This window comes from Hoplias malabaricus, chromosome 1, assembly GCF_029633855.1.
Source record: "Hoplias malabaricus isolate fHopMal1 chromosome 1, fHopMal1.hap1, whole genome shotgun sequence".
NCBI classification, from domain to species: domain Eukaryota; kingdom Metazoa; phylum Chordata; class Actinopteri; order Characiformes; family Erythrinidae; genus Hoplias; species Hoplias malabaricus.
This window is the reverse complement of record NC_089800.1, coordinates 76,245,325-76,272,409: the sequence shown is the minus strand read 5'-3', so window position 1 is coordinate 76,272,409 and position 27,085 is coordinate 76,245,325. Positions and strand designations below refer to the sequence as shown.

Here is a 27,085-nt window from a genome sequence, read left to right as displayed (position 1 = left end):
TTAGAGCTTAGGCTGAAGCACAAATCTGGCTTTACTTCCCACATATCTCCACCCATCCCTCCACGTTTCACCTGCAACTTGAAGGCCCCGCCCTACAAATTGACATGATTGGCTCATTTGGTTTATGATGTACGAAACCTTGGCTGTATAAATCTGTGCTTTTGATACTGTGTTTTGGAACACTGCATTCGCATATGATACTTCTTCTAGTGTAAAAACACAGCATTCAGATGTTACCAAAATTTTTTACTGGAAGGGGATTTAAAACAATTTCCGACCCCTAGGTTATTCGTCTTTTTCTAAATGAACCGTGTGCTTAAAGAAGAGTTAAAACAGTAATGTCCCGTATTATTGTATAATTTAAAAACTAAAAGGGCTCCACTGCCCACAGGTCAGTACACAGAGACTGCGGATAGCTTTAGCTCATGCTAAACCCGGGTTCAGTCCCCAAACACGAACAAAAAAATAAAGCTCTCTCAGCTCAGTGGTGGAGGGACTATCACTCTGAATTTAAAAATTCCCCCCTCTCTCTCTCTCTCTCTCTCTCTCCGCACCAAGGCGCTGCGTTTAAACTGGGCCCACCTTGGTCAACATTAGAGGCACCTGAATTAGCTAAAAACTAACTGAAAATAACCTCGCAAACTCCACGTTCTAAATTAAGCGCACTTTGCTGCCTTTAGTGGATGTATATAGAAAACAAACCAAAATAAATCTGTAGACACCGTCGAAGTGTTTTCGTTTTCTTTTTGTTTTTTCTCCCCCGTTTTTGCATGAAAGGGGGGGGGGCGCCTAGCCCTCATTCCGCATTGGAACTCCCCAACACATCCAGGATTCGCCTTAATGAGTCTGAAGTTCGGTTTCTTACTGAAATTATCGGTTCCACCTTAAATGGTGCAGTACTTACATTCTAGAGCCTCGGGCGCCTGTTTGTGACTACTGCGCCATTTAAGGTGGACCGGTAAATTCCAATAAGAAACTCAACTTCAGTTCTTCTTTAGGAAAGAAAGGTATAAAGAGATGGTGGCAGCTCTGCTAAACCCAATTACTGAATGAATGTTTAACGTCAACACTGAAACGTCCACAGTTTAAACGGCAGCATCAGCATGCACTGAGCTCTCCACTCACCTTTCTCTCCTCTTCTCCTTCTTTTTCTCTTCAACTGCTGTCTGACATGAACAAAATACTAAGCAGTGATTTCCCCCGCCGGTTCGCTTCCGAGCGGAGAAAATCCCGGAGTCTTCTCTCCCAGAGACTCCCCGCCACTGTCCGCGATAAATCTCCGGTATTTGACTCGGGAGGGACCTGAAAGTTTGCCTCAAAGTTGTGGCTGGCACCAGCAGCTGCTGCACAGCGCAGTCAGTCCGTCTAGCGGTGAGATCACCGAGCTCCTCTCAGCGCTCCTCCTCCTCCTCCTCCTCCGCCTCTTTCTGCTCCTGCAGGAGTATCGCGAGAAGGTGGGAAAAAGAGCGGGAGGCTAGAAAACAACACACGGTTGTGTCCTAAACCAAGTACAAGCGCACTACAGAGGTGTCTCAGAAACATTACGTCACAGCGAGTAGTTAATTTATCAGTGTAGTGGCTGAAGTGTAGTAGTGTGTGATTTTGAACGTAGCCAAAAATTAACGTTACTATAATATACCACACTTACTACACTCAGGAATGTAGGCTACTTCTAAGTGTACATTCATTAGTATAGTATGCATAGTATAGCAGTAGGGTATGTGGCTTTGACACAGTCACAAGTTACAATACTACACTATACTATACATTAGAAAACGTGTAAAGTGCTAAGTGCGACATGGTATATCAGTAGGTTGTGTGGTTTTGAATTACTATAGCTATTACTATACTACACTACTTCTAAATGTAATGTAGAGTACCTTGATTAGTGCAGTATAATATAGTAGTATAGGCTAATGGGTTTTTGTTCACTTTAAACTATACTTCTTTTGTACTATTTTTATTGTAATGTGTATAATGTATTATAATGTAACAGCATGTGCTTCTGGACACAAAAAAATTCTCTACTACTCTTTATCTGGCTAATTTGGGAGCAGATGTGTCCTTAGTGTTGAATGGAATGTTGTGTGTCTCTCTCCAGGACTGACAGGAAAATGGTAGAAGTGTACCAATAAATAAAGATCCACCCCCGATCCATGTAAAAAGTGATTAGCAGCCAGAATTTATATATGAGAGATATTTTTGACATTACTTCAAGTTCCAGGATTCAAAAGTTGTGCTCTAAGGCAGTTGTTTTCAGCTACTGACCTGGGGTCCAATTGCACTGGATCATTGCAAGATCTCTGCCCCAACATGCCAGATCCAAGTTATGATAAGTTAAAACTACCTAATGAATTCAGTGTGCTGAGGGTAAAGAATGGTTAGGAAGCTGTACTGCAGTGGGTTCCCAGGACTGAGCATTAAAAAAAGCTTTGTTCCAACTGATCCCGTATAAAACTTTTTTATATTTCCAATCTCTATTCAGTTTCCAGTGTTTTCAAACACCATCACTCTCAGTTTTATCTTTTTTTTTTTTTTTTTTTTAACCTGTTTTGTCAAATCAGACCCTTCCCTTAATATTTGCTCAAAGTTCTCAGGCTCATTTACTCTCCCCTCCTAAAGGCACAAAGTCTCTTTTCATACTGCCACCATATATTACAGGCATAGTTCAAATTCATAAACACTGCTCAAAAATGACTTATCAAAAGAGGTCCAGCACTGACAAAGTTGAGTTATACAAGTTCTGGTGAGTTAAAATAAAAGTTTCTTCCACACTATATTGAGCCTTTATGCCTAAGGACCACATTAGCTGATGTACATTAAAACTTGGTGCATGTTATTTTCTGTTATTCTTTACAGAATTTGCCAAACCCTTTTCTTTAAGAATGCTGCTCACTCTCCAGGAAGGACTGTATTTCAAATAAATGTCCACAGACATCTGGTCACGTGACCTCAAACCTCCCTGAAACAAAATTCTTCACAAATGTCTGAAACTCATTTGGCTAAAAAGGAAATTTGTGTATTCACATATACAATGTTTACTCAGTGAGGGCTGTAGTGTTTACAGGTGTTTGTTTTTTTTAAAAAAAAAAAATTAAAGAACCATTAAAATGCAACTTTCTTAATACAGAAACCTATATTTTGATACATGAATGGAACAAATCATTGTTAGCACAAGCCTAGAGGAACATACAATGTTTCCTTTGCAGTTGCTTGATTAGGTAGCTAGTAGTGCTAGTGACACTTGGCAATGCCTTTTTTTTAATCAAAATAAATTTTTTATCAGAAATTCATAGAATATTTCCACACAATTTGCTAGTTCTCCTGTCTGTATGCATGCTGGAAAAAGCTCCAGTGTTTTTATGCAGCCCTAGCTCAGTGAATGGGGAAAAATTTGAATCTTGGTCCGAAATGGGTCACACTGACCCTCTGTGTGTCACTGGCAAACCCATGGCTGAGAAATGGAATCTGGAGGTGTTTGGACTGTGGAAAGATCTCCAAAAGTTCAAAAGCATAAAAAGATATGAGCATATTGCTCTATTCCTGCTTCATACAGATTCCTTAAAGTGAACTGACTCCAAATTCCGAAAACTGCTAACTGCATTAACATAAATGCAGACAGAAAGTGCTACAAAATTAAACAGCGCGAATTACAAAGGAGTTTCTGTGGTAATTACACGTTCAAGCTACATCTGACTACTTCCTCAAACATAATGTTCCACCTTAAAAAATGTGAAGTTTCTGAATGTAAACAAACAAGGGGTGTTTGTTTTAAAGTGGTTCTCCAGAATCATGTATATTGCTTTTAAAAGAGACTTATTAGAGCCTTTTTCCACAAATTAACACAATCTCCTATAGTCTTAATGAAACTTCTGTGACCTGCTTTGGTTAGAATACCTTAATTATCACACAATACAGCAGCTTTCTCCACCTGTCTAAACATCACTTTTCTGGTTTCAGTACCAGTTCCTTTAAATGATAATGAGCCACCGTTTATTCCAGTGTGAGTGTACATCAGTAAGAAGCTGGTGAACAGAAGTTTTTTGTTTTGTGTTTTTTTACCCGTTTTTGTTTGGTTCTCATTCTTCTCATTTCTCATTTAAGAAATGTTTTCTCTGTAGTCTAAAATCTACATGTTTGTTGTATTATTTTTACTCTGTTTACCCTTGTATGTGTGCTCTCACAGAAATGCAGGTCCCATGCTGTAATTGGAAAGACTCCGTCCAGGGACTGGTACAATTTTAAAATCATTTGATGTCAGAAGTGGAGCAAAATGACTGAAGTGACTGAAACATCTGAACTCAGTAAGTGGGATTGGTGTACACATACTTGATCTAACCGTGTTCATAACTGATTGCAGTCAGATTACTGTTATTGTGGGCAATCTTTCACATTCAGTTCTAATTTTCAACTGTCACATCTGACTGTAATATAAAACAGTGCAGCAATATTCGAGTGAGCTGTGCCAGCTTTATCTGAACAAAATATGTGGGAAAAAAGCTTGCTGGAACCAAAGAGAATATTCCTACTACTTCTTTGTATTGCAGAAACCTTTGTTTCTTGGCCAATGCTGCATCCTGTCAAACAAGAACTTTTAAATAAAACTCTAGCTGAGAAACTGCTGACATATTGTATAAACAAGCTGAGGAACCATATTCTGCAATGTGTTCAGAATTGCAAGAGATGCTTTTCTTCAGCATTTTGCTTAATATGAAGAAAGAAAGTTATATTACATTTATATAATCTCTGTTATGTTGCACCACAAACAGGCGTACTGTTCATACACAATCTGATTTGGGTGGTGGATTATTCTCAGCACTGCAGTGACGCTGAAATGTTGGTTGTGTGTTCATATTTGTTGTACTGGTACAAACAGATCAGACACAGCAGTAACCTATTATATATAATGTTTCATTCTGGGATTCAGACACATACTCATACTGGACGCACATACTCTACATATACTGCACTCTTTTGAGTAAATGCTAACATTTCAGCTCCTACACGATGAAGGAGTCTTTGTCTGTCAGCCATTCGCTAATATATGAGTGTATGTGTGTTGTGCTGGATCAGACACAGCAGTGCTGCTTGAGTTTTTAAACACGATGTGCTCAATCTATTAGACACACCTACCTTGTTGGTCCACTTTGTACATCCAGAGTCTGAGACAGTAGCGCATCTGTTGTTTCATACATTGTGTTGGTCATAATTTAGTGGTCACTGGACACTGCCCACAGGATGCTGTTGGCTGAATGTTTTGCTCAGTGAATATTTCATTAAAACAGTTTTGTGTATGACCCACTCGCAGTAACACACCACCACCACATCAGTGTCACTGCAGAGCTGAAGTGATAAATGGTCAGTCAGCATAGAAATAAGGAGGCATTTCTTATTTCTGATTGGTGTTTGCCCGTGTAGACAGACATTTCTGTCTGTATGTTTGTTACAATGCCAACAATAGATTTTTTGCCAATGTGAGAATGATTGATTTACTGGAGAAGGTTAATCATGCTTAACCTTTAATATTTAAAACAAATTTCGCTCCATTTCTAATAGTCCATTCATTATTAGTTCAAATACTGTTAAAGACCACTTCCATAAAATTATGAAAGAAGTCTAAAGTGGAGATACTTCATATTAGGTGAGGAGTAGGAAAGTTATGTTGCAAAATTATGGTGTACGATGATACAATAACATGGACATACTTGTTTTGTTTTGGATAAGCAGTGAGGGGAGAGTGGGAAAAAGAAAGAGATAGAGAGAGAGAGAGAGAGAGAGAGAGAGAGAGAGAGAGAGAGAGAGAGAGGAAAGAGAGGAATGAAGGCTGGAATGTGAATCGCAGATAAAGGTTAGGTAATCTTGATCATGTGATAGCTTGCTCTGGACCGAACGGAGACAACAGCTATCAGACTAGAAGAGACTGGAGCAAATGTTACAGGCATATCTTCAGGTGTCCTGTTGAAAGGGAATCTGTGGTCAAAAGGTCATAACCATAGGTCTGTAACAGTATTCAGTGTTGAGTTAGGAAAGCAGAAGAATTGTAGGCTGGAAGTACTTCAAAAAAGCAAATCAGCGACTTAAAAAGATTTATCTTAAAAATAAGTAACAGCAGATGGCCAGCAATGTCTCTGTTGACTATGCATTACTGCAGGAGAAAAGTGGACTACTTGGACTGAACGATGGCGCTAAATAATTCACCAGCTGTGTCCAGCACCATGGGAACAAGAGGGAGCTGAATGCGATGTTCACTGCAAATGAGAAGATCCTCAGTTCAGAGACAGAACACCTTTCTACTGTCAGTGGCAGAGGCATCAGGAACAAAAATGCCTCAACAGCACTACCTAATGGACAGAGTAGGTCTATCAACAAACACCATTCACCTTGTACAGTAGGTTGACACATTTTTATTAAAATAAAACTGTAAATTATTTACTTAACCATTCATATTAGACACAGATTTGAGCAATTTTATGGTAAATGCTCTTTTACCACACAAAGAACTGTAGTCTGTGTGTACAATATACTCTCAAAAAAACGTTCACTGTTGTGGTACCCACATCCAGTACTTTTAATTTGGGATCATAATTATAACATATAATAGGTATTTATAATAGGCCAAATTGATATTTTACACATAATTTCTTCTTCAGGACTTATATTTTGCTTTGTTTTTATTTCAACAGGGTGAGTAAAAAGTTGCAGGACACCTTCTATGTTTTTTATATTTATTGATATTGCTACATGACCACCTTCCCATTGGAAAAATTTGCCCTTGATCCAAAATGGCGGCTTACAAGCTGGCGACTATTCTGGACACAGCTTAAAATATAGGCCCCTAGGGTGATCAGACGTCCTCTTTTACCCGGACATGTCCTCCTTTTTAGAGTTAAAAATGTCCGGGTGGAATTTCACAAACGTCCGGGATTTTGTTTTTCTAGAGCTTTCATAGAATTTCGAGTATCGTTTCGTTCACAAACTAGTCCCGCCCTCCCCTACTCCGTTTGGTTCGCTTGAGTGAGAAGGGGGCGTGGTGAAGTAGCCTAAAATCTTCTGATTGGACGCTCTGACTGTAGAGCTACCGTTATTGGTCGATAACCTTCTCTGTAAACATTTAATTGGTCAGTCCATCTCAGATCTGGTCACCCTACCCCTCACCCATTACTCGCTGGGGTATTTAGATAAAAGGGCGTAGTGTGACTTTTTATTCACCCTATATAATGAAAGCTTACAAATATTCACCTCTCGTTATGAAGAGGAGTATGTAATGTTCCTTTAAGGAACACAACTGGACTTTAAAATGATGATAGTACTTTAGAAGGTACATTTACACAGTACCTCTTTTTTTCAGAGAGTGTATAAGGGGAATGTAAACAGTTACTAAGAGTGGTTTGATATGAAAAATTTAAACTTAATAGTGATTACAATGGAAATATAGACCATTTATTTGCTAACTAAAATGATCACTGAATCTACATGTGTTTTGGCATTTTTAATTGTAATATTGATAATTTAAAATTTGTAGTAATGTTGGGCAGCGCACTGGCACTCTATGTATTTTTCGCTGTCGCACAGCTCCAAGGTCCTGATGTTGTGGGTTCAAACACTGCCTTGTGTCACTGAATCTACCAGTGTCTGCGTGGGTTTCCTCCAGATGCAATTGTTTCCACCCATCATCCCCAAACAGGTTTGTAGGTGGATTGGCTGTCCACAGGTGTGAGTGGGTAAATGAGCACTGCCCTCATGTATGTGTGTGTATGTTCCTGGCTTGCGCCCAATGATTCCAGGTAGGCTCCAGATCCATGGCCACCCTGAACAGGACGAAGCAGTTACAGAATATGAATTAAAGGATTTTAAAGTTGTGCTTTAGACCCAGTGGGTCTAAAGTCATCAAATACTCCAGAATCAGTTCCCAGAGGTACAGTCTCTGTCTATGAGGAGTTTGGTGTGTTCTCCCTGTGTCTGTGTGGGTTTCTTCCAGGTGCTGTAGTTTTTCCCCCAGTCCGAAAACACTTGCTTGTAGGTGGATTTTGGCTTTGCAAAACTGTCTATTGGTGTGAGTGAGTGGGTGATGCCCTGTGACCGACGGGCGCACCAATTGCAGGGTGTGTTCCTGATTTCAGGCTCCAGACCCACCGCAACTCCGGTTAACAGGATAAAGTGGGTACAGGAAATAAAAGAATGAAAAAACAAGGTTCCATGTTCCATTTAATTTTTTTATTAAAGTTTTCCCATAGGTCGCTGTTAGCATCCTCTACATTTCTTTAATATTTACACCATCTCAGATGATACTCCTTTTGGGTTTAGAGCATCCTCCTCATTAAGTAAATTAAGAGAAAGTAGAGGGTGTCACAGTGGTGTCAACATTAGATGAAATACATTGAGTCAAAGTGTTACAACAAGCTTAGAAGAGAGAGACAGCGGATTTGGTTAGTTCTTGGTCAGCCTCAGTAACCTCAGGATGTCAGGTTCAATGGCAATGGTTTCAAACTTTTTGCTGTATCTCTTGAAAGGCTCCCCTTCAGGGCCGATGAGGAACTTCTCAAAGTTCCATGAGATATCAGTCCGACTGACCGGGCTCCAGACAAGGAATTTGGGGTCCTGCATAAAGGAGACTGGGTCATCGTCAGGGTAGGGGAGTTTGTCTTTCAAGTAAGCGAAGACGGGATGAGTGTTGGCCCCGTTCACGTCGCACTTCTCAAAAATGGTGAAGCAAGGCTCGTAGCCTCCTCCTGGGCGCACATGCTTCAGGGAATTCAAGATTTCTCCATTTGCACAGTTTTCCTGCAAAGAGAGGTTACGAACTATAAATTATTTACACTATAGATACACTATACACTGGCTGCAGTAACAGCTTCTCTTTCAGGAAGGCTTTATACCAGATGCTAGCACATTTCTTTGAGAATTTGGGAATATTAAAGGACAGATACAGATGCTGGATTATGTAGTTTCGGATCATAAAAGTTCATACAATTCGTCCTGAGGTACTAAATAGAGCTACATCACTTCACAGGCCAATGCTCTTGGTATAAGGCATGGTGAACTTAAAGTCATGGGCAGCTGCTCTACATCCTGTACTCAATATAGTCATGAGTGGCTTTTGATGGCTGTTGATGTTATGGAGTGGCCTTCAAGGGTCATACCCACCACTGACTGCAAAATCCAGAGCCAGAAAATTTGTTTGGGGTTTTCCTACCCTCGCCCAAGAACTTACATAGGGCATTTTCTGCAGTGTTGATCCTAAGGTTGAGCCTCAGTTCTCATGATTACACTACAGTGGAGCAACACAATGATTTTGAAGCTATAATGTTAAAGTAAAAATATAACATAGTGTTCCTTTAAGTGCTGAGTTAGGGTGTGGAGAAAAGGGGGGAAAGAAATGACTGTCCACTTAAGATAAGAACAATATAAATCTAATCAAACCCATTGCTCTCCAGGAACAAAGCTGTAGACCACTGTTGATCACAGAGCAAAACTGATGATGAATTCTCCTACCAACCTGGTAGCCGAACTGGTTACAAGGGAAGCCCAGGACCACCAGCCGGTGGGGGTACCTGCTCTGGAGCTGGTTGAGCTGGCTGTAGTCCCGGGTGGTGGTCCCTCAGAGCGAGGCCACATTCTGAATAAGCACCACTCGTCCTCGGTAGATGTTGAAATCTATGGATTCCCCCTCAAGTGTGGTAGCACGCAGGTCATAAAACGTCTTGGCTATGAAAGTCATGGTTGACGTTGGCCAGAGTCTGGATGTGTGTCCCCTTCCCAACTGTCATGCAGGTCCTCGTTGCCTGGCTTCGACTATAAAGGTTGGGTTTCAAATGACACTGAAGAAAGCAGATATACAAGTGATACACGATATGTCCATGTGGTGAAAAGCCAGAGGTAGGCCATCTCAGGTTGTAGTGTGTAAACCTGCACCAGTCTGTACACACCAGCCTTCGATGATGAAATATTGCTGTGAACACAAAAGTGATTTTTAGGGACCTCTGCAGAAAACCGTATGGCTATAAGGTCCCCACAAGTGAACTAAACTGGACATTCAAATAATGATGATTCAAATTTGACATAGGGAGGCATTATGTGAGCTTATATAGCTTTGTAAAATGTCAGAGAATTCACTTCATTTCTTCAATTTCTGGTCAACACAGGAATTAAGTGCAAGTTATTTATTTTGTGCTGCTTCTTACGTAGAAAGCAGAGACTTAGGAACTGTCTCACCTCCTGGGCTTAGTCTTTGCAATCATGTCGCTGGACACGCACTGATGTGAAAGCACAAAGACAAGGTTAAATGGAATAAAATAAACCTGACAATCATGCAGATATAAGAGCTCTGAGTAAAAACGGAATACTTGAGAATGGAGAAGAAAGAGAACAGAGTGAAAATTGCTACAAATCAGAGCTTCTGCTCCTCACAGTTAAGCACTGAAGGTTGAAGCTGTGGCTCAATCTGTTTTAGTTTTCAGACTCACTGAAAATATTTGATGGCTCATGAGACCCGATATGTTGAGCATCAGAAATCTTATACTGAGTAAGAATGGAAAACATTTCACTTTCAGGACTACAGCAGATGGTTTCCTCAGTTCCCAAACACTTAAAGAGTGTAATTTAAAGAATAGGTTATGCAACACTGTGGTAAACATGCCCTGTTTTTTTTATTTATTTTTTTTAAAGCATTACTGGCATTAAATGGGGCGGCACGGTGGCGCAGCAGGTAGTGTCACACAGCTCCATGGACCTGGAGGTTGTGGGTTTGATTCCCACTCCGGGTGACTGTCTGTGAAGAGTTGGTGTGTTCTCCCTATGTCCGCATGGGTATCCTCCGGGTGCTCCGGTTTCCTCCCACAGTCCAAAAACACACGTTGGTAGGTGGATTGGCGACTCAAAAAGTGTCCGTAGGCGTGAGTGAATGTGTGTGTGTGTCTGTGATGCCCTGTGAAGGACTGGCGCCCCCTCCAGGGTGTATTCCTGCCTTGCGCCCAATGATTCCAGGTAGGCTCTGGACCCACCACAACCCTGAACTGGATAAGGGTTACAGATAATGAATGAATGAATGAATGAATGGCATTAAATGAAAATGGGCAAAAAAAAAAAAGCTAAATATAATAAATTAATTAATTAATTAAATCATTGATTTTCATGTTTGAAATGTTTTTAAAAAATATACTGTTTAAATGAGTGGCACATAACATGATTTTTAAAAATTTTTACTATTCATTGAAAAATGTATAACTTTTCAGAAAATGATGTTTGTGTATTTTTGACTATTTTTTTCAACTTGAGTTCTGGAAACTTCTTTCCTTTGACCTTCCCTTTCCTTTTGAAATTGTAATATTTATATATAATTTCATCTGGTATCTAAGCTTGAATGCCTGGAAATATCTCTTGAATAAGAAAGATACTATGCATTATGTCTGTTCTCAAAGAAAATTACATAAAACAGTTAAAGACGTCCTCTGTAATGTACCTGGTGCTGTATTTAAGAGACATTCAGTATGCTATTCCCTTCATGACGAAGAAGCTAAATTATTGTAGCTATTACAATCTTCGCTAAGGCAGCAGAATGTGAGGAGAGGACCACAGTACTGAACTCTGTGTGAGCTTTAGAGGCTGCATCCCTCTCTGAGGCATTAAACATTCAGCAAGTCATTACCTATGTTCCTGTGTCATTAAAAATGAATGCCTGTTCCATCTAATCCCTCTTCAGTGGAGCCGGGCCTAAACTCTGATTCTGTTACACAGAATCTTTAATTTGACGTCATTGCTAATCCACCAAAGAGCTGATGTACTAAGGGTGGTCTAAAATATATATCTGACACTTGCTTTCTTGGCTAATGGTAGTCTGACCATGAACAAATCAAGGTCACGAGTGGGATCTTTACATAAGTGTTTTCACTGTTACTGATGGGGTAGTATTCAGTCTATATCGAAATGAATTGATTAAAATGTTTTAAAGTTCTTAATAGACACCATTTATACACCAATCAACCATAACATCATGAATAGCAGCATTGTTTCTGCACTCTCCATTCTCTAAGCTCCACTGACTAGACAGCAGCAGTTTGTAGTTCTGCAATTACAAACTGTAGTCCATCTGTTGTTTGCATTCTTTGTTTGCCCCCATTGACCCTGTTCTTCAATGCTCAGGACCACCACAGAGCAGATATGAAACCCTCAGTGTCACAGCTGGACTGAGAATAGTCCACCAATGAAAAATATCCAGCCAACAGTGTCCTGTGTCCCTTGATGAAGGACAAGAGGAAGACCAACACAAACTGTGCATCAATCAGATGAGCTACTTTCCCCGATTTTACATCTAAAACGTGGACCAATGAGGTAGGGGTGTCTAATAGAGTGGACAGTGAGTGGACACGGTAAACACTCCAGCAGCACTGCTGTGTCTGATCCACTCATAAAAGCACAACACAAAAAACACACCTCCAACACGACAGTGTCACTGCAGCGCTGAGAATGATCCACCGCACAAATCATACCTGCTACGTGGCGGTTCTGACCATTGAAGAACGAGCAGGGCAAGAGATGGACTCCAGTCTGTAATTGTAGAACTACAATGTGCTCCTAAATAATCAGTGGAGCTCATCAAATGGACAGTGAATGTAGTGAATGAAGGTGTAACTAATAAACTGGAGTGTATGTTCTAACTCAAGCTTTCCCTGCAGTATATTGCCCCTCAATTCATGGCCTACACCCTAGGGACCTATTTAAAGTGCAGACTTTTGTGATATTCATAAAAAAAATGAACAATGTGTGTGTGTTTGGGATTAATGCATCAGGAGGTTGAACAAAAATCACCATAAGATTAAATGCATCAAAAGATCACATTTGATCGTGGGTAATAGTCTTCACCCAGAGCGTGGACTTGAAAGACGGGACGGAATTAATGATTTGCAGCTGTAAACAGAGATATGCTTCACAGTTTACTGCCCTCTATTGGCAGAGGTCTAGAACTGCCGTCTCCAAATGTTTGTTTTCGTCCTTTTGCTTCTCGGATGGAGCCATGAGACAAAACTACAGATGCAGGAATGAGAGGTGACATATTCTGATATCTTTGAGCCAACAGAAGAAGCTTATTCAATAGTAACCATGGCCACAGTCACTTTATTTGCTTTTTCAACAGGTATGACATACAGATCAATTTAATATGTCGTGCTTCAATAGTTCCCCTAACAAGGGTAGACGGCGTATTTCCCCTCCGCTTCAGAAACAGCAGGGTCATCACTGGATGGGACAGGGTTATCCACCTCCTTCCTGCTGGCTTGCAGCACTAGCGCAGACAACCGAGTTAATGACTGGGAATGACACAGCACAAACAGTAACTCTAACCCAACATTGGTCGAATTACAGTGGAACACTAAAGCTGCTCGTGTTAGAAGTCAAAGAGACAAGAAAGGAATGAAAGCTACAAATTGACCTGTTTGATGATGTAATGGGAACATATTGTCGTCTCAAAGAAATACATTCAGACAGTTTGTGTCACATATTAGCACAAAGCAAATGTATGTTAGGGGTGTAAAGTATTTTTGTGTAACTATAAATCATTCAAAGCTCATTCTCCCACTCTTGTGTCATTTCATGGTAACTGCTTTGTCATATTTAGGGTGACCAGACGTCCTCTTTTACCCGGACATGTCCTTTTTTTAGTCTTAAAAAAATGTCCTGGCGGAATTTCACAAACGTCCGGGATTTTGTTTTTCTAGAATTTATTCGAGAAGCGTTTCGTTCAAACTAGTCCCGCCCTCCCCTACTCCGATTGGTTCGCCTGAGTGGTGGCGTGGTGAAGTAGCCTAAAATCTTCTGATTGGACGGTCTGACTGTAGAGCTACCGTTATTGGTCGATAACCTTCTCTGTAAACATTTAATTGGTCAGTCTGCACGTCAGTAGTCCTTGTTTACGTCAGGCAAAGCTCATGTACCTACCTTCATCTGGAGCAGCTATGCCGAACCGTTCTCGGATGAATTAAAAAAGAAATTCCCATGTTTTGTGTAGCAAATAAAGGTGTAAAGGACCTAAAAGCACACATTGGTTCAGCTAAGCATACAACGGAATGGTAGCCCTCCCGAAACGTGTCCTCTTTTTCACCTTCGTAGATCTGGTCACCCTAGTCATATTAAAAATGACAATTTATTTATTTTTTTTAAATTGATTTAACACTTATACAATTCAGGGTCTTGAGCACAAAGTGGGAGCACACCCTGGAGGGGGCGCCAGTCCTTCGCAGGGCGACACACACTAACAAATTTGCTCAGACACACCTAAGTCACCAATGCACCTACCAATGTGTGTTTTTGGACTGTGGGAGGAAGACACGGAGACACGAAGAGAACACACCAAACTTCTCACAGACAGTCACCCGGAGCGGGGCTCAAACCCACAACCTCCAGCAATTGCGAGTGTTTCTTCACAATTTTTTAGTCAATTCTGAGCTGTATCAGAACCCCCTGAAAAATGGCTTCATGGAACTCAGTCCTAAAGGGAAATTCCACCCATTTGTCAAAATGTCTGCTTAATTCAAATGTTAAGCTGCAAACAATTGTTAAATGATTTGATATGAAAAGCTCCATTCCAGAAAAGTTTAGCCTTGAAATGTTCACAGTGCTAGAAGAAACCCGGAGGGGGGGCGAGGTGGACACAGCTTAAAGGCCACGACAGAAGAACACTTTTTCCTTGAGGGGACAGGCTTCCGAAATGTAAAATGTATAGAATTTAAATAAACTGTTAAGAAAATTCATATGTATTCAAAATACTCATGAGATTTAGGGCTTGTAGAGCAAATTTAAATCAGCACCTAGGACCTCTGCTCTGTAGCCACCTGTCTTCTGTGTTTCTCATCATTTTTATCCCCTATGACTCTTCTGCACTGTTTGTGGTGCATATTGTGGACAAAGGGATGAAGGACAGATCAAATGTTCGTTAACCACATGTAAAGGGCAGTGTTAGTGCAGAAGAAACAATGTATGACTGAGACCATATGTGAACATATCAGACCTCACCCATGTCGCTTGCCCACTTCACTGTGCAGGTGATGTCATACACTAGGATGATTCTCTGTGAACAGAAGGAACACTTGCCCCACTGTAGGTGTACGTAGAAAACCCAGCATACCAGGCACTTTCATAGTGGAAGAAAGCATAGGCCACATGAACTACACACTGATCTTTGCTTGTCTCAATGTGTCCCTGAAAGACAGTTGTGCACCACATCAGGAACCATTCATTCATTATCTGTAACTGCTTATCCAATTCAGGGTCGCAGTGGCCTACCTGGAATCATTGGGCGCAATATGGGTGGGAATACACCCTGGAGGGGGCGCCAGTCCTTCACAGGGCAACACAGACACACGGACACTTTGGAGTCACCAATCCACCTACCAACGTGTTTTTTTTTTTGTTTGTTTTTAAACTGTGGGAGGAAACCGGAGCACCGGGAGGAAACCCACGCGTACACGGGGAGAACACACTCACAACTCCTCACAAACAGTCACCCAGAGCGGGAATTGAACCCTCAACCTCCAGGTCCCTGGAGCTGTGTGACAGCGACACTACCTGCTGCGCCACTGTGCCGCCCATCAGGAACCAGTCAAAATGTATTTAAAGTCAGAAAAAAGTAATTCTATTATTATTAGACACAGAGAACATAGGCTCTTATTCATTTATTTGTAACTGCTTCATTCTGTTCAGGGTTGTGGTGGGGCTCTTAAACTTTCATTAATTCATTCATTATCTGTAACCGCTTTTCTAATTCAGGATCATGGTGGGTCCGGAGCCTACCCAGAATCACGGGGCGCAAAGCAGAAACACATCCTGGAGGGGGCGCCAGACCTACACAGGGCAACACACACTCACACCTACAGACACTTTTGAGTCACCAATCCACCTACCGTGTGTTTTTGGAACGTGGGAGGAAACCGGAGCACCCGGAGGAAACCCATGCAGACACAGGGAAAACACACCAAACTCCTCACAGTCACCCACCCAGAGCAGACAACTCTGGAGCTGTGTGACTGCGACACTAGCTGCTGCGCCACCGTGCCCCCCAACAACAGTTCAATAAAAGTAAAATGAACAGCCTTACTAAAAAACATTAGATATATATCCCTTTAAGCTTTCATCTAACTACTCCCGTGTGTTAAATGAATAAATTAATTTAAAATATAAAAACACCCCAGCAGTGTTTAGCCTTATCAGGTTAAAGTTCCCATCCAATGATCAATTAAACCCACATCTCATCAAAATATGAGTTTATCAATAATATTCTTTAGTTATTTCCCAAAACTAAAATATTCCCTAATGATTAAAAGGGGGTAGATTTATTAATAGTAACTTTAGACTTTTCTCTTCATTCTGTACTTCATTCATCTTCACTTCAGCTTTAAATCCCCTAGCTGTGACAGGATTGGTGCCTTAGGTTTAAGGCATAACAAACCCTCTCTGTCTGAATCTGACCTTTAGAAAATTGTCTTTGCAACACCACACCTTCAAAGCAGAAATGGTCTGCCATGGTGTTGCCTTCTTGTTTTGCAATATGCAATAAGTAGTGTAAAAAACACACATTTTGAAGCTGAAAGACACAAGCCTCTTCACATTTGGCAGATTTTCTTTGCCATGGATCTATTTTTACATCACAATTAAGCCATAAACTGGACACGTTACAACTGTGTGGTTGTCTAATCAGTGGCACACTGGCCTTCCTGCAGTCAAGATCTTCCTACTGGTGCTTTTCCACTGCATGGAACCTACATGACTCGATTTGACTCTGCCCTTTGCTTTTCCACTGACCAATTCTGGTGCCTAGTCCTGAGCCGGGTACTTTCCTGCTCTCTTGCGTTGCAACGGAGCCCAGTTGGTACTAAATCGTGACGTATAAACCCTGCAGAGTGCTGATTGGTCAGAGAGACCTGTCAATCACCATGAAATGCAGAGCTCCAGTACAAACTCACTGCTTATAAAATCTCTTAAGTTACAGCAGATTTTACATTCGTTTTGGACTCATAACGGTAGCTTGTAACATTACCTCAAGGTGTTTTGAAGACCTTTAAGCATTTCGTGGGTTGGTGGCTGATGAAAATCTTTGGCAAAAGCTATTCGTGAAACAACAGCAAAAAAAGAGAGTAAACAGCAGCTAACGTTAAAGCCCACGGTTCCCGTTAGAGATGGGGATCTGCCATGTCACCGGATCCAATTCTTGGGGGAGCCGTTCTAGCGAATACGTGCCCAACTAAAAGCGAGTACAGCCGAGCCGATCCCATGCAGTGGAAAAGCGTCATATGACTGAAAGTGTAGGTTGTTTTTTTTTGTTTGTTTAAAAACTGCTGAAACCTTATTTGTACTATGAAATGTGTTAGAAGACGGTAAGACAAAGATCAAGAGGCTATAAACTAAACACTTTGATACAGACACCCACCAGAAAAATACATTCAGTTGCTATCTTGTCCGTGCCTAAATGATTATTAAAAGGTGTTCAAAGTTGTTATATGTTTTTTTTGGAACTTGTTGCAAGAATCAGATTTGAGTGGCGTATTTATACAAAAATATATGCCAAGTGCTTTTTTACTATTAGGACTCCTAACAGCCAAATAGTCCTGTTAGATAAGGAAGAGAACTCCATTATGCACTTTTTAACAGCAGTACCAGTGTTTTAAGGAGCTACTGTAATGAAAAGATGTCCGTCCTGTAATCTCAGACATATATAATTATTAACCTTGATTAAACCCATTTATGACCATCACAGTGAATAGGTCTGATAAGAACCCGCATGACAAATTATGTCAAAAGTCCAACACCCCAAACTGGACTAGTCTAGAGCCAGTCTAAATCAGCACGCTGAATCAGGAATTATTTCCCCCTTTTCCAGCGGCAATATTTGTCAGTCTGATGAGGCCACAGATCCACCAGGCAAATATACTGCTAATACTAAGTAGATTTATTAAGTAGACAGTTGTTTTGGACACTGAAGTTTGCTGAAATTCTGGCATTTGGTCCTGCTACTTTATACTTAATATAATCATTTTTTTCTCCGCTTAATCCTTTTCAAAGTTGTGGAGGCAACAGGGTGAGCAAAGAAACCTAGGCATCTCTGTCCCTTGCAACTTCCACCAACTCCTCCTGGGAGCCTCCCTAGGCGTTCCCAGCCCAGCCGGGATATATAATCCCTATAGCGTGTCCTGGGTCTGTCCTGGGGCCTCCCTCCAGTTGGATGTGCCTGGTATACCTCCAGTGGGAGGGGTCCAGGAGGCATCCTTATCAGATGCCCGAACCACCTCAACTGGCTTCTCTCAACACAAAGGCGCAGTGAGTCTCCTCCCTAATCACTGAACACACCTGATCATGGAGAGTGCCCCCAGCACACCATCAGAGAAAATCTATTTCAGATGCTTGTGTCCATACTACATTATATTTATTACATTATAATAAACTAGCACAAACAAAGCAATAGCATTTCCCAATTTTGAAACACTTTTCTTGCCCATTCACCCTATTAAAGCTAAAATTAATCATTATAATCTGTAATTATTCACAACCCGACAAATGCAGTCAGTACCGCAATCCAAGTAATGTCTACAATCACCAACGGATGACTAAAGCTATCAACCAATGCAGGCTTAATAAATGGTGAAGGCTGACAAAGTTTACTGGAACATACTATAATTATGTTAATTACATGGTTGAGGATGCCTGTTTATGCCTCATTTCTAATGTACATCCAACCTAATTGATGAAGATTGTGCAACAAATATTTGGCACTTTTCAACACTGATGAAAAATCTGTCAATTTAAATTGTGCTTTATCAATTTTCCACTGTCAAACTTTAAAATACAAAAGGTATAGCAACGCCTTCCATGAACTGTGCACATTGCGCTCCGGTAATGTGCAACACCATAAAAATATCATAGCACCTTCGGAAGGTATTAAACCACTATAGCACTTTAACCCCTTCCAGCACAATTACACCTGATGTGGATAAGGATAAAATAGTTTTATTTGTAGTCTCATAGTAAAGGTACGCCTCAACTCGCAAGACAACTGTTGGCAGTATGTACAACATACCTGTAATTTCCATGGAATGGAATAAAAGCAATATCTATTTCATACACACTATGTCTTTTAAATGAAACAACTGAAGAGAGAAATATTCCCCAGTCAGGCAAAAATTTCCAGGGAAGATTTTTCGGTTGAGAGGATTACATTACGAGTATACAGTGCCAAGTACTACATACTGAAATGAACAAACTTACCTGTAATTAAGTATTTAAAAAAACCAAAACAAAACACCTTACAACCGCACTGGGTAACATTCAAATTCCTGCAGGGAATATTACCTGTATTAAAAGTCCTCATTTGGTGCAGTAAAAAAAAATAATCTAAAGTTCCAAACTATGAGGTGAGGATGTGTAAAAGTAGAGGCCATCAAATTCCACTTACAATCTCAGGCAAAACAATGTACTACACAAGAACAAAATACAGCCTCAATGTTACATTAAATAAATTTTGCAACATTTTCCAAAAAGGGGAGAATATCAATCTTCTAGATCAGTGAAGTGGATCAAATGGCCACAAACCCCCGCCCCACCCCCCATTCTTTTTTTTTTTCCTTTTTTTTTTAATTAAAAGCACCATATTTTGTGGAAAAGTACAAATCTTACAAAGGTAAACTATTTTTTCCCCTCCTCAACTCCAAATAGGCTCATCTGGGTAATAACAATATGGGGCCATTTTGTAATTTGTACACAACTACTGAGGAGCTTATAAAAGGTAATTGCAGTCTGTAACTGTCAAACTCCCACCTTTCAGAGGAGCATTGGCTGGATTTGATCTGTGTGCAGAGCGGCATCAGTGTTGGGGGGGTGAAAGGCAGAAACTTCAGAGCCTTTCTCAGGACCCGCCCCCAGTTTCTGAATGCACAAAAGAGGGGAAAGAGGGAGGGACAGGTTGTGGAGGACGAGACAAAATGCGACAACTGAGAAGAGAGTCTGAACCGAAGGGTGGGCTGGATCTAGCTGGGCTCCGCACGCACTTTCTTATTGGTGGGCGGTTCTTCGGACTCTGACTCTGAGCTGGAGTCAGAGCCACCGTCGAAGGCTGACACGGCGCTGCCCTTTGGGTTGGTGTACAAGCTGCTGTCTGAGGAGTAGCTGGCCTGGAGCTGCACGTTCCCCTTGGCTTTTTCCAGAGCACGGACTACAAGGAGCAAAACACAGATACGAGGTTTATTGAGGGGTCAGCAAGCAAACGATACATTTTCCTGTATCCATTCAACCAAAACTAAAATGTATAATTTTACAGTGGTAGGTTAATATAGCCTAAAGCTCGGGATACACTACATGATTTTAGCCTGATTTCCAGCCTGGACCGAGTCTGTGCAAATTGGCTCTAGTCTGCAGACTCTGGTGCAGTCGCAATTGTTCGTTGGGTAGTTTTTGAGGGGCACCACCTCCAAATGGTAAGCACAAACATGTGAGGTGGAGCCCTACATTTGAGCATGGATTAAACAGCAAAACCATGGAAAACTACAAGACATTACATGAGGCTGGAAGCACATATCCTCAAATAATGAGTATTACCTGTGAGCCACAAAACACAGAGTTACAGCCTTTATTCCAAATGTATTCTAATTTTCCATTCCTTTTTTTTTTTTTTTACCTTAAATGACACAGCACTATTTATCTAGAATGCACATCCAAATGGATGCAAGGACCCAAGGTTTCGCAACTGAACATTGTCTAGAGGAGAGATCTTCATACCCATACCATGGATTCCGGTTCAAGGCCAGGATTTTAAAATGGCTAAGCTGTATGACACTACACTTGGCCAGTCAGGTACATTAAGCAGTGGCAGCTATAGTGTTATACTGGCCAGCCAATTTAGAAATCCCATCCTGGAACTTGGAACAGAGGTCCAGATTTGAAAAACTCTGGTCTAGAGCATCACACTGCTTCCACAGGCTTGCCTTCTTCTCATAGTGAAACATGGTTCCATTTCAGGTAAGCACCCCCCAAGTTGTCCAGATCTTGTAAAAGCAAATGTCAACATGGGCACACATGGTTTTGTTGGTTCAAAGCCCCATACACAGCAAGCTGCAATGCACAGTCCGGGTGGGGTAGCCTGGACACCCAAAAAAACTCTGACCAACACATCTGATCAAAGTAACTCAGATTATTACACTTGTTCATTTTCCTACTTCCAACACATCAACTTCAAGAACTGACTGTTCACTTGGTGCCATATATTTCCCACAACGATGTCATGTGTCAGTGTAACAAAATAATTAATGTTACATGTATTTTATATGTTTTGGCTGATCTGTGATTCCTTCAGGGTTCACAGATTTCAAATGCATTTAAACTCATATATGGTTTATTTTAAACCAGCTGTACTGAAATTCCAAAAAACAAAAAATGTGATCACTGTCCAACACTACTCACCCTGCTGCTCCAGCAGAGCGTTCTGTTTCTTCAGGTCGTCAATGTCCTGCTGGTGTGTGTGGTTCTTCCGGCGCATGTACTGAATGTACTCTGTGGCTTTGTCTAGAATCTGAGCTCTGGAAGCCTGTTTGAAAGAGTGCTGTTAGAGAAAGACAACACTAAACCATGACGCAAGGTTGCACATTCCAAAGCCAACAGCTTTCATTTCTGAATTGTACTTGCATGCAAAAGCCATTTTATTAAATTGAGAACTAGTAAACTTCCTCCATAGCTTAGCAATTATAAAAACACAACACTTGTAGTAAACCCAAACACACAGTTCATGATTAAAAAAATAATAATAATAACAATAACAACAATAATAAAAATTCAACATCCCTAATAAGACTTGTGCAAACAACTGGCACCTTACACCATCAACACACTGCATTTTAAACCACAGCTTGTAAAACTTTAACTAGCTAAAAAGTCTGAAATCCTACTGTTGTATATCTCTGCCAAAAGCTTCTAATTCTGAGATATTACTGAATCATCCTACATGAACAATTTATTTAAGGTCAGGCCACAAATTATCTGTGTTTTTTAAACTGTGAGGGCCATTAAAAGCTTCAGTTTGCACCTATGAAGGTCCATGGTGGACTCTCTTAGATTTCATCTTGACATCCACTGTTCCTCTGAACAGCCTTTCCTTAACACACTGCACAAACAGCTATCTTCATACAGTCTTCCCCTGACTTGTGGTCATCAGTTACTCTCTCTTTTTACACAGATGCTCTGAGGAGCCTATAGTAACTGAATTTTAGCACAAGGTCAGAATTTATAAAGTCTGGAAATTAAATGTAGCTGACAGCTGATAGTTACAACTGGTGACACACATGAAACCAACATAAACATTTAAACTGTGAAAACTAAATAGTCGCTGTAATTTAGATGTCACAGTACATCCCAGTAATCTATTAATTTTGTTGACACATGGGCCAACTCATAATGAGTATAACTCTGTATAACTCAGTATGGGCCAACAGAGATATTATACTAAGTTCATGCAAATAAATATATGTCAACTAGTATTTTTACTAGGGGTGGGACTTGATTAAAAAAATAATCGAATTAATTAGAAGCTTTGTAATTTTAATCACATTTCAATATTTAGCATGAGAAATATTGATTTAAGTTTGGTTGATGAATGAATCAATGAACATAAGTTTAAATTAAAAATCTTTATTTTTATTTTCCCACCAGTTTACTACAAGTGAATTGGTCAATTTGTCTGACGTGGACATTTGGTTTCTGAATGTGAACCCCGACATGTGGTTGAGTGTTGACTGGCGACACTGTTTGCGTTACAGTAATCCCTCGCTACTTCGCGGTTCATCTTTCACAGATTCGCTACTTCGCGGGTTTTTTCAAGAGGGCTTTTTTATTATTTACTTGTATTAGACTAGGCCTGTAGGTGACAAAATATAATATTTACAAGTATTTCTTAGGTACAGTACATGTATTGTTCATGTCCACATCCGAGTAAAATTTACTGACGCTAAATCAAAGCTTAGGAATGACTCTATTAAAGAAACTGGTAGGATCTCACATATAGTTCCAGCTGAAACTATATGACTGTCTAATGCAAAGGGTGGGTTGTTAACAGTTGTTAACACTTTGCGGAAATTTGTTTTTCGCGGGTGGTCTTGGAACACATTCCCGCGAAAAATGAGGGATCACTGTACTGTTAACATTACTGACCTGCGCGCTAGCCCCAACATGTAACGAACGGTGAAAGTGCTCCTGTGATAAGCAAACTCCTTCCTGCATAAAGTGCAAATAACAACATATTTGTTTGTACAAGTTACTTGTATTTAAATTTCCCATCCACCAGCATAGTCTCTTCCGTCATCTCCATCATGTTCATCACATTGCGCGTCGTTATAATCTGTATGCCTGGAACTCATGCACTGAGAAACTGTCCATGGCACAAAGTGCTATTAAAATGCATTAAATTTTTATTTCGTTATTTTCCCCGTAATTAATTAATCGAAATTAACGCGTTTAAGTCCCACCCCTAATTTTTACTATTTTGAATGATTTAACTACCAGTAAGTGTCTACATAAAAATGCAGATATAAAATGAGACTACCAAGCATATTGTCTACAAACAGTACATATAGCAAGGTGATTCATGCTTAAAAGCAAAATAACACTTAACCTGGTCTAAAACAACCAAAGTTTACTAGCACAACATCAATCAACACTTTTTAACTGAGAAATGCTGCATAGTTTAGTTTAAAAAATGAATAATATTATTATAAAATATAAATAAATTCCATAATTACACTGCCCCTTGGCAAAGAACAATCTCTGAGGCCCCATCCACACAGATCTTTCCACACAAGTTTTTGTCTGCGTTTTGGCCTTGTGTCCACACAGTTTTAGGACATTGAACACTCTCCAAGGTGGAGATTCTTTAAAATCGTGTGGACCAAAGAATATGGATATTTTCCAATACGCTGACGTCACACAGCGTGCCATTCTCCGGCTGAAACACAAATAACTCCTCACTCCCTATTTAGTGAAGTCCATAAGTCATTAAACTACAATGTACATACAGTTAGCTCTAAATTTCAGATTGCCACATATGAATAAATATAAATGAAGCTGTATTAGAAATAGATAATGCATTATTAAGATCCAGATTCAGTTATTTTGTGACTTGTGTAGTGCACTACATAGGAAGTCTGGAGTGATTTGGGATTAAACCCGTTTCTCTCATGTATTGGTGTTTTGATGCCTCTCTTTAAAAAGTACTATTGCCTCCTACTGGACTGGCATGGCAACAATGCTTTTGTAGCCACCAGAACATCTCCGTTTTTGTAAATAAACAGATCCTTGTGGATGGGGCCTGAAAAATATCTTCAATCAATTTGAGCTGCAATAAGTCTGATCTGGCACACAAATAGCTGAATGAGCAATCTTAAATCCAACCTTCTCTCCTTGTAAAGAAGGCACAGAATCACGTAAACTGTGAAAACTGTCTTTGATGTGGTCCCTGCGCTTGCGCTCCAGTGCATTGTGGTGTGCCCGCTTGTCTGCCTGGGGTTTAAAGACAGAAAGAAAATAGTTAATATTCTTATATATCTAAAAAAAAAATCAAAGACATTATATTACATTAATTATGCAACAAATGAACCCAAGACCAGGGACCTAGAGTCTTCAAACTAATACTAATCATCAGACTTACTCCTTACACTATGGTCAGTGTGTAGTAACGCAACAGTTTTAGATCAATTTCAAGATTTTGTTTACAAGATGTAGATGTATATCATTTATCTTTGATAAAAATCCTAGAAACAATACTTAGTCTCAAATTAGTTGTCATTATGATTATCTGCTGACAACAAGAAGATTTACTTATCAAGCACAGCAGGGGTATGACATGAAAGCATATGAAGAGCATGTGCTTCACTCCCTCTATATGCAACTGCACCCAAAACCAAATATCTCGTGTGAAAACGCAACAGATACCATCATTTGATACCTCTCACTTCTCTGAAGTGAAGGAGAGCGGTCATTGACCACACACTATAATTAGACTCGTAGGTCAGTGTTCCCAGGTCCTGGCCCAAACATCTCACTGCTCAGTGTGTGTTTTCTGTACACACACATACTACTTTCAAAATGAAGTGTCTGATAAGCTGAATCTGTGGCTGTATACTATAAACTGCAATGCAGACAATTTCTAAAACAGGGCTAGATGATGAGGCTGCAGAATCACCCATGACTAGTTGAGTTTTCAAGGCCATTTGAGGGTCGTTTTACCTCAACTGTTCTCAACAAATATGCAGATGAAAATTATGGAGTATGACGAACAAAGCTTTGGGAGTTTTAACACAAGAACCTAAGCTTGCCAATTTACCTTAAGTGGTTAGCAGCATGAGAAGAATTAATACTCATTAAAGGAAGACCACACTGGTTTGCAGAGGTGCTTGCTTCGTTGCTAATCTCTAAATCTTTGATCCTTTTGACCAAGATATTCCTGTATATTTAAGATCCAGGCCTGTTTGTTTGTTTGTTTGTTTTACGCTAAGAACACCAGCAAATTAAACAGTCAAAATTTCATTATTCCAAAATTTTAACAGGAGAAAAATCCCTAATGTTTAATATAATTACTGTATTAATTCAGTTTACACCAAGCAACTGTAGAGCATTTGTATAAACACTCCATATTTTTCACATTATTCCGACAAGTGGGAAATGTATAAAATTGAGATACAAGAATTTGTTCCAACAGAAATAAGATTTCTTTTCTAACTGGAATTGCAAACATAATCTGAGAGATCCGGCTGTGTTGTTATATCCACAGCACAAGTGTTTGGATGATTCTGATTGGCCCAACTCATCTACAGGAAGTTTACAAGCTTTATGTTGTCAGGGTATATTCACCCAGTATGAATGTCTGAAGACTGCGTTGGGTAAACTTCCGTTTTTGAGGTCTGTATTTTTGCTATGCATGTGCATTCAAACACACTTTAATTGCTGTGCACAGCGATATTGGAACCAACACTATAATGCTTCAAATTCTACTTTGGTATATATATTATTGCCATATAAATACATTGATTTACATTTTCATAAAAAATCTGATTTAAGATCTCAAAGTAAGAATAGCACTTCATTATTATGCAACAGAGCCTAATGTTGAGGTTTGTATTATGAGATGAGTCGTATGAGTCGATAGACTTCATTATCACGAGATAACGAGTCAGATTTAGCTGGTGTGATAGGCCCTCGTTATTATAAAACTGCAAATCATTCTTATGATATACTAAGCCATGAAAGATATGACCTCATGTTTATGAGAATCCAAGCATTAACTTAAGATAGTACATCATGTCTGACATATCATTATTACACAGTAGGAAATGTTTTCATTATTAGGACTTATTAAAATTCTTTATTCTCTAAGTGTGTATGTCTGTGTGTGTGTGTGTTTGTTTGTTTACCACACACATTCACACATCACTCCCTAAGGTTCCTGGAGCTCGGGCTCAGCCAGCTACAAGCTACAGGCCACGGAGCTAACGTTAATAATGACGTTAAGGCATTTTATTCACTAAAGCTGATACCTACCACAGGGTGAAACCTCGAGGACTCTTCCTACAGAGAGAAAACAGAATTAGAGAGGGCTTCGGACTCATGAACGGCACAGAAAGTGAAACAGGGGAGAGAAATAGCAGACACAAGCACGGCTAGCTTCCTGAAGCTGCTAGCGCCTCAGTGAGGAACACAGTGGAGCGAGCACGCGCCTCAGCGCGCGTTCACATGGCGCTCCCTCTCGGTCCTCGTTATCTCTACCTCCGCGCGCCTCTCTCTCCCTCTCTTCACTCTGTGTTTCAGAATGTGTGAATCTCTGGCAAAAGGCGCCTTCACTCACGTCGCTGTCGACCTCGATGTCGTCGTTGTCGCTCATTCTCCGTCGGAGCGGTTGAAGCTGATCCTTCGGTCGAGTCTCACGCACACAACAGCACCCTGAACACACAGGGACACGTGACTCCTCAACGCCGTCGCGCCGCACTGCTCGATGGGTAATGTGGTTCTTAGTGGGGTCCCCTCTCATTCAAAAGTGAAGCGGGGTTCTCGAAGAGAACTACAGCGGAGGCAG

At 40.4% G+C, this 27,085-nt stretch overlaps 3 protein-coding genes across 7 annotated transcripts in view; all 3 read right to left on the bottom strand.

Moving 5' to 3' along the window:
• The window catches only part of LOC136699102 (signal-induced proliferation-associated 1-like protein 1), a 66,069-nt gene extending 64,696 nt beyond the window's left edge, over window positions 1-1,373 (bottom strand). For both annotated transcript variants that reach the window (XM_066673555.1, XM_066673563.1), the window contains exon 1: window positions 1,126-1,373. The gene's annotated coding sequence lies outside the window, so the exon portion shown is untranslated. The remainder of the gene's footprint in view (window positions 1-1,125) is intronic.
• Window positions 1,374-8,349: 6,976 nt separating this feature from the next.
• gpx2 (glutathione peroxidase 2) lies at window positions 8,350-9,718 on the bottom strand. The gene is made up of 2 exons (XM_066683848.1): window positions 9,497-9,718; window positions 8,350-8,781 (listed from the first exon to the last, which is right to left on the bottom strand). The coding sequence occupies exons 1-2, from the start codon at window positions 9,716-9,718 to the stop codon at window positions 8,428-8,430; spliced, it is 576 nt and encodes a 191-aa protein (XP_066539945.1). The 3' UTR covers window positions 8,350-8,427.
• Window positions 9,719-18,305: 8,587 nt separating this feature from the next.
• On the bottom strand, window positions 18,306-27,085 carry LOC136699075 (protein max-like). 4 transcript variants are annotated; one of them, XM_066673529.1, is made up of 6 exons: window positions 26,858-27,085; window positions 26,554-26,580; window positions 24,409-24,516; window positions 23,173-23,235; window positions 21,433-21,556; window positions 18,306-20,188 (listed from the first exon to the last, which is right to left on the bottom strand). In XM_066673529.1, the coding sequence occupies exons 1-6, from the start codon at window positions 27,038-27,040 to the stop codon at window positions 20,004-20,006; spliced, it is 690 nt and encodes a 229-aa protein (XP_066529626.1). In that variant the 5' UTR covers window positions 27,041-27,085; the 3' UTR covers window positions 18,306-20,003. The 4 variants fall into 4 exon arrangements, with proteins under 4 accessions (XP_066529626.1, XP_066529618.1, XP_066529639.1 ...); XM_066673521.1 differs by having other exon boundaries at window positions 18,307-20,188; window positions 21,433-21,571; XM_066673542.1 differs by lacking the exon at window positions 23,173-23,235 and having other exon boundaries at window positions 18,314-20,188; window positions 26,858-27,079.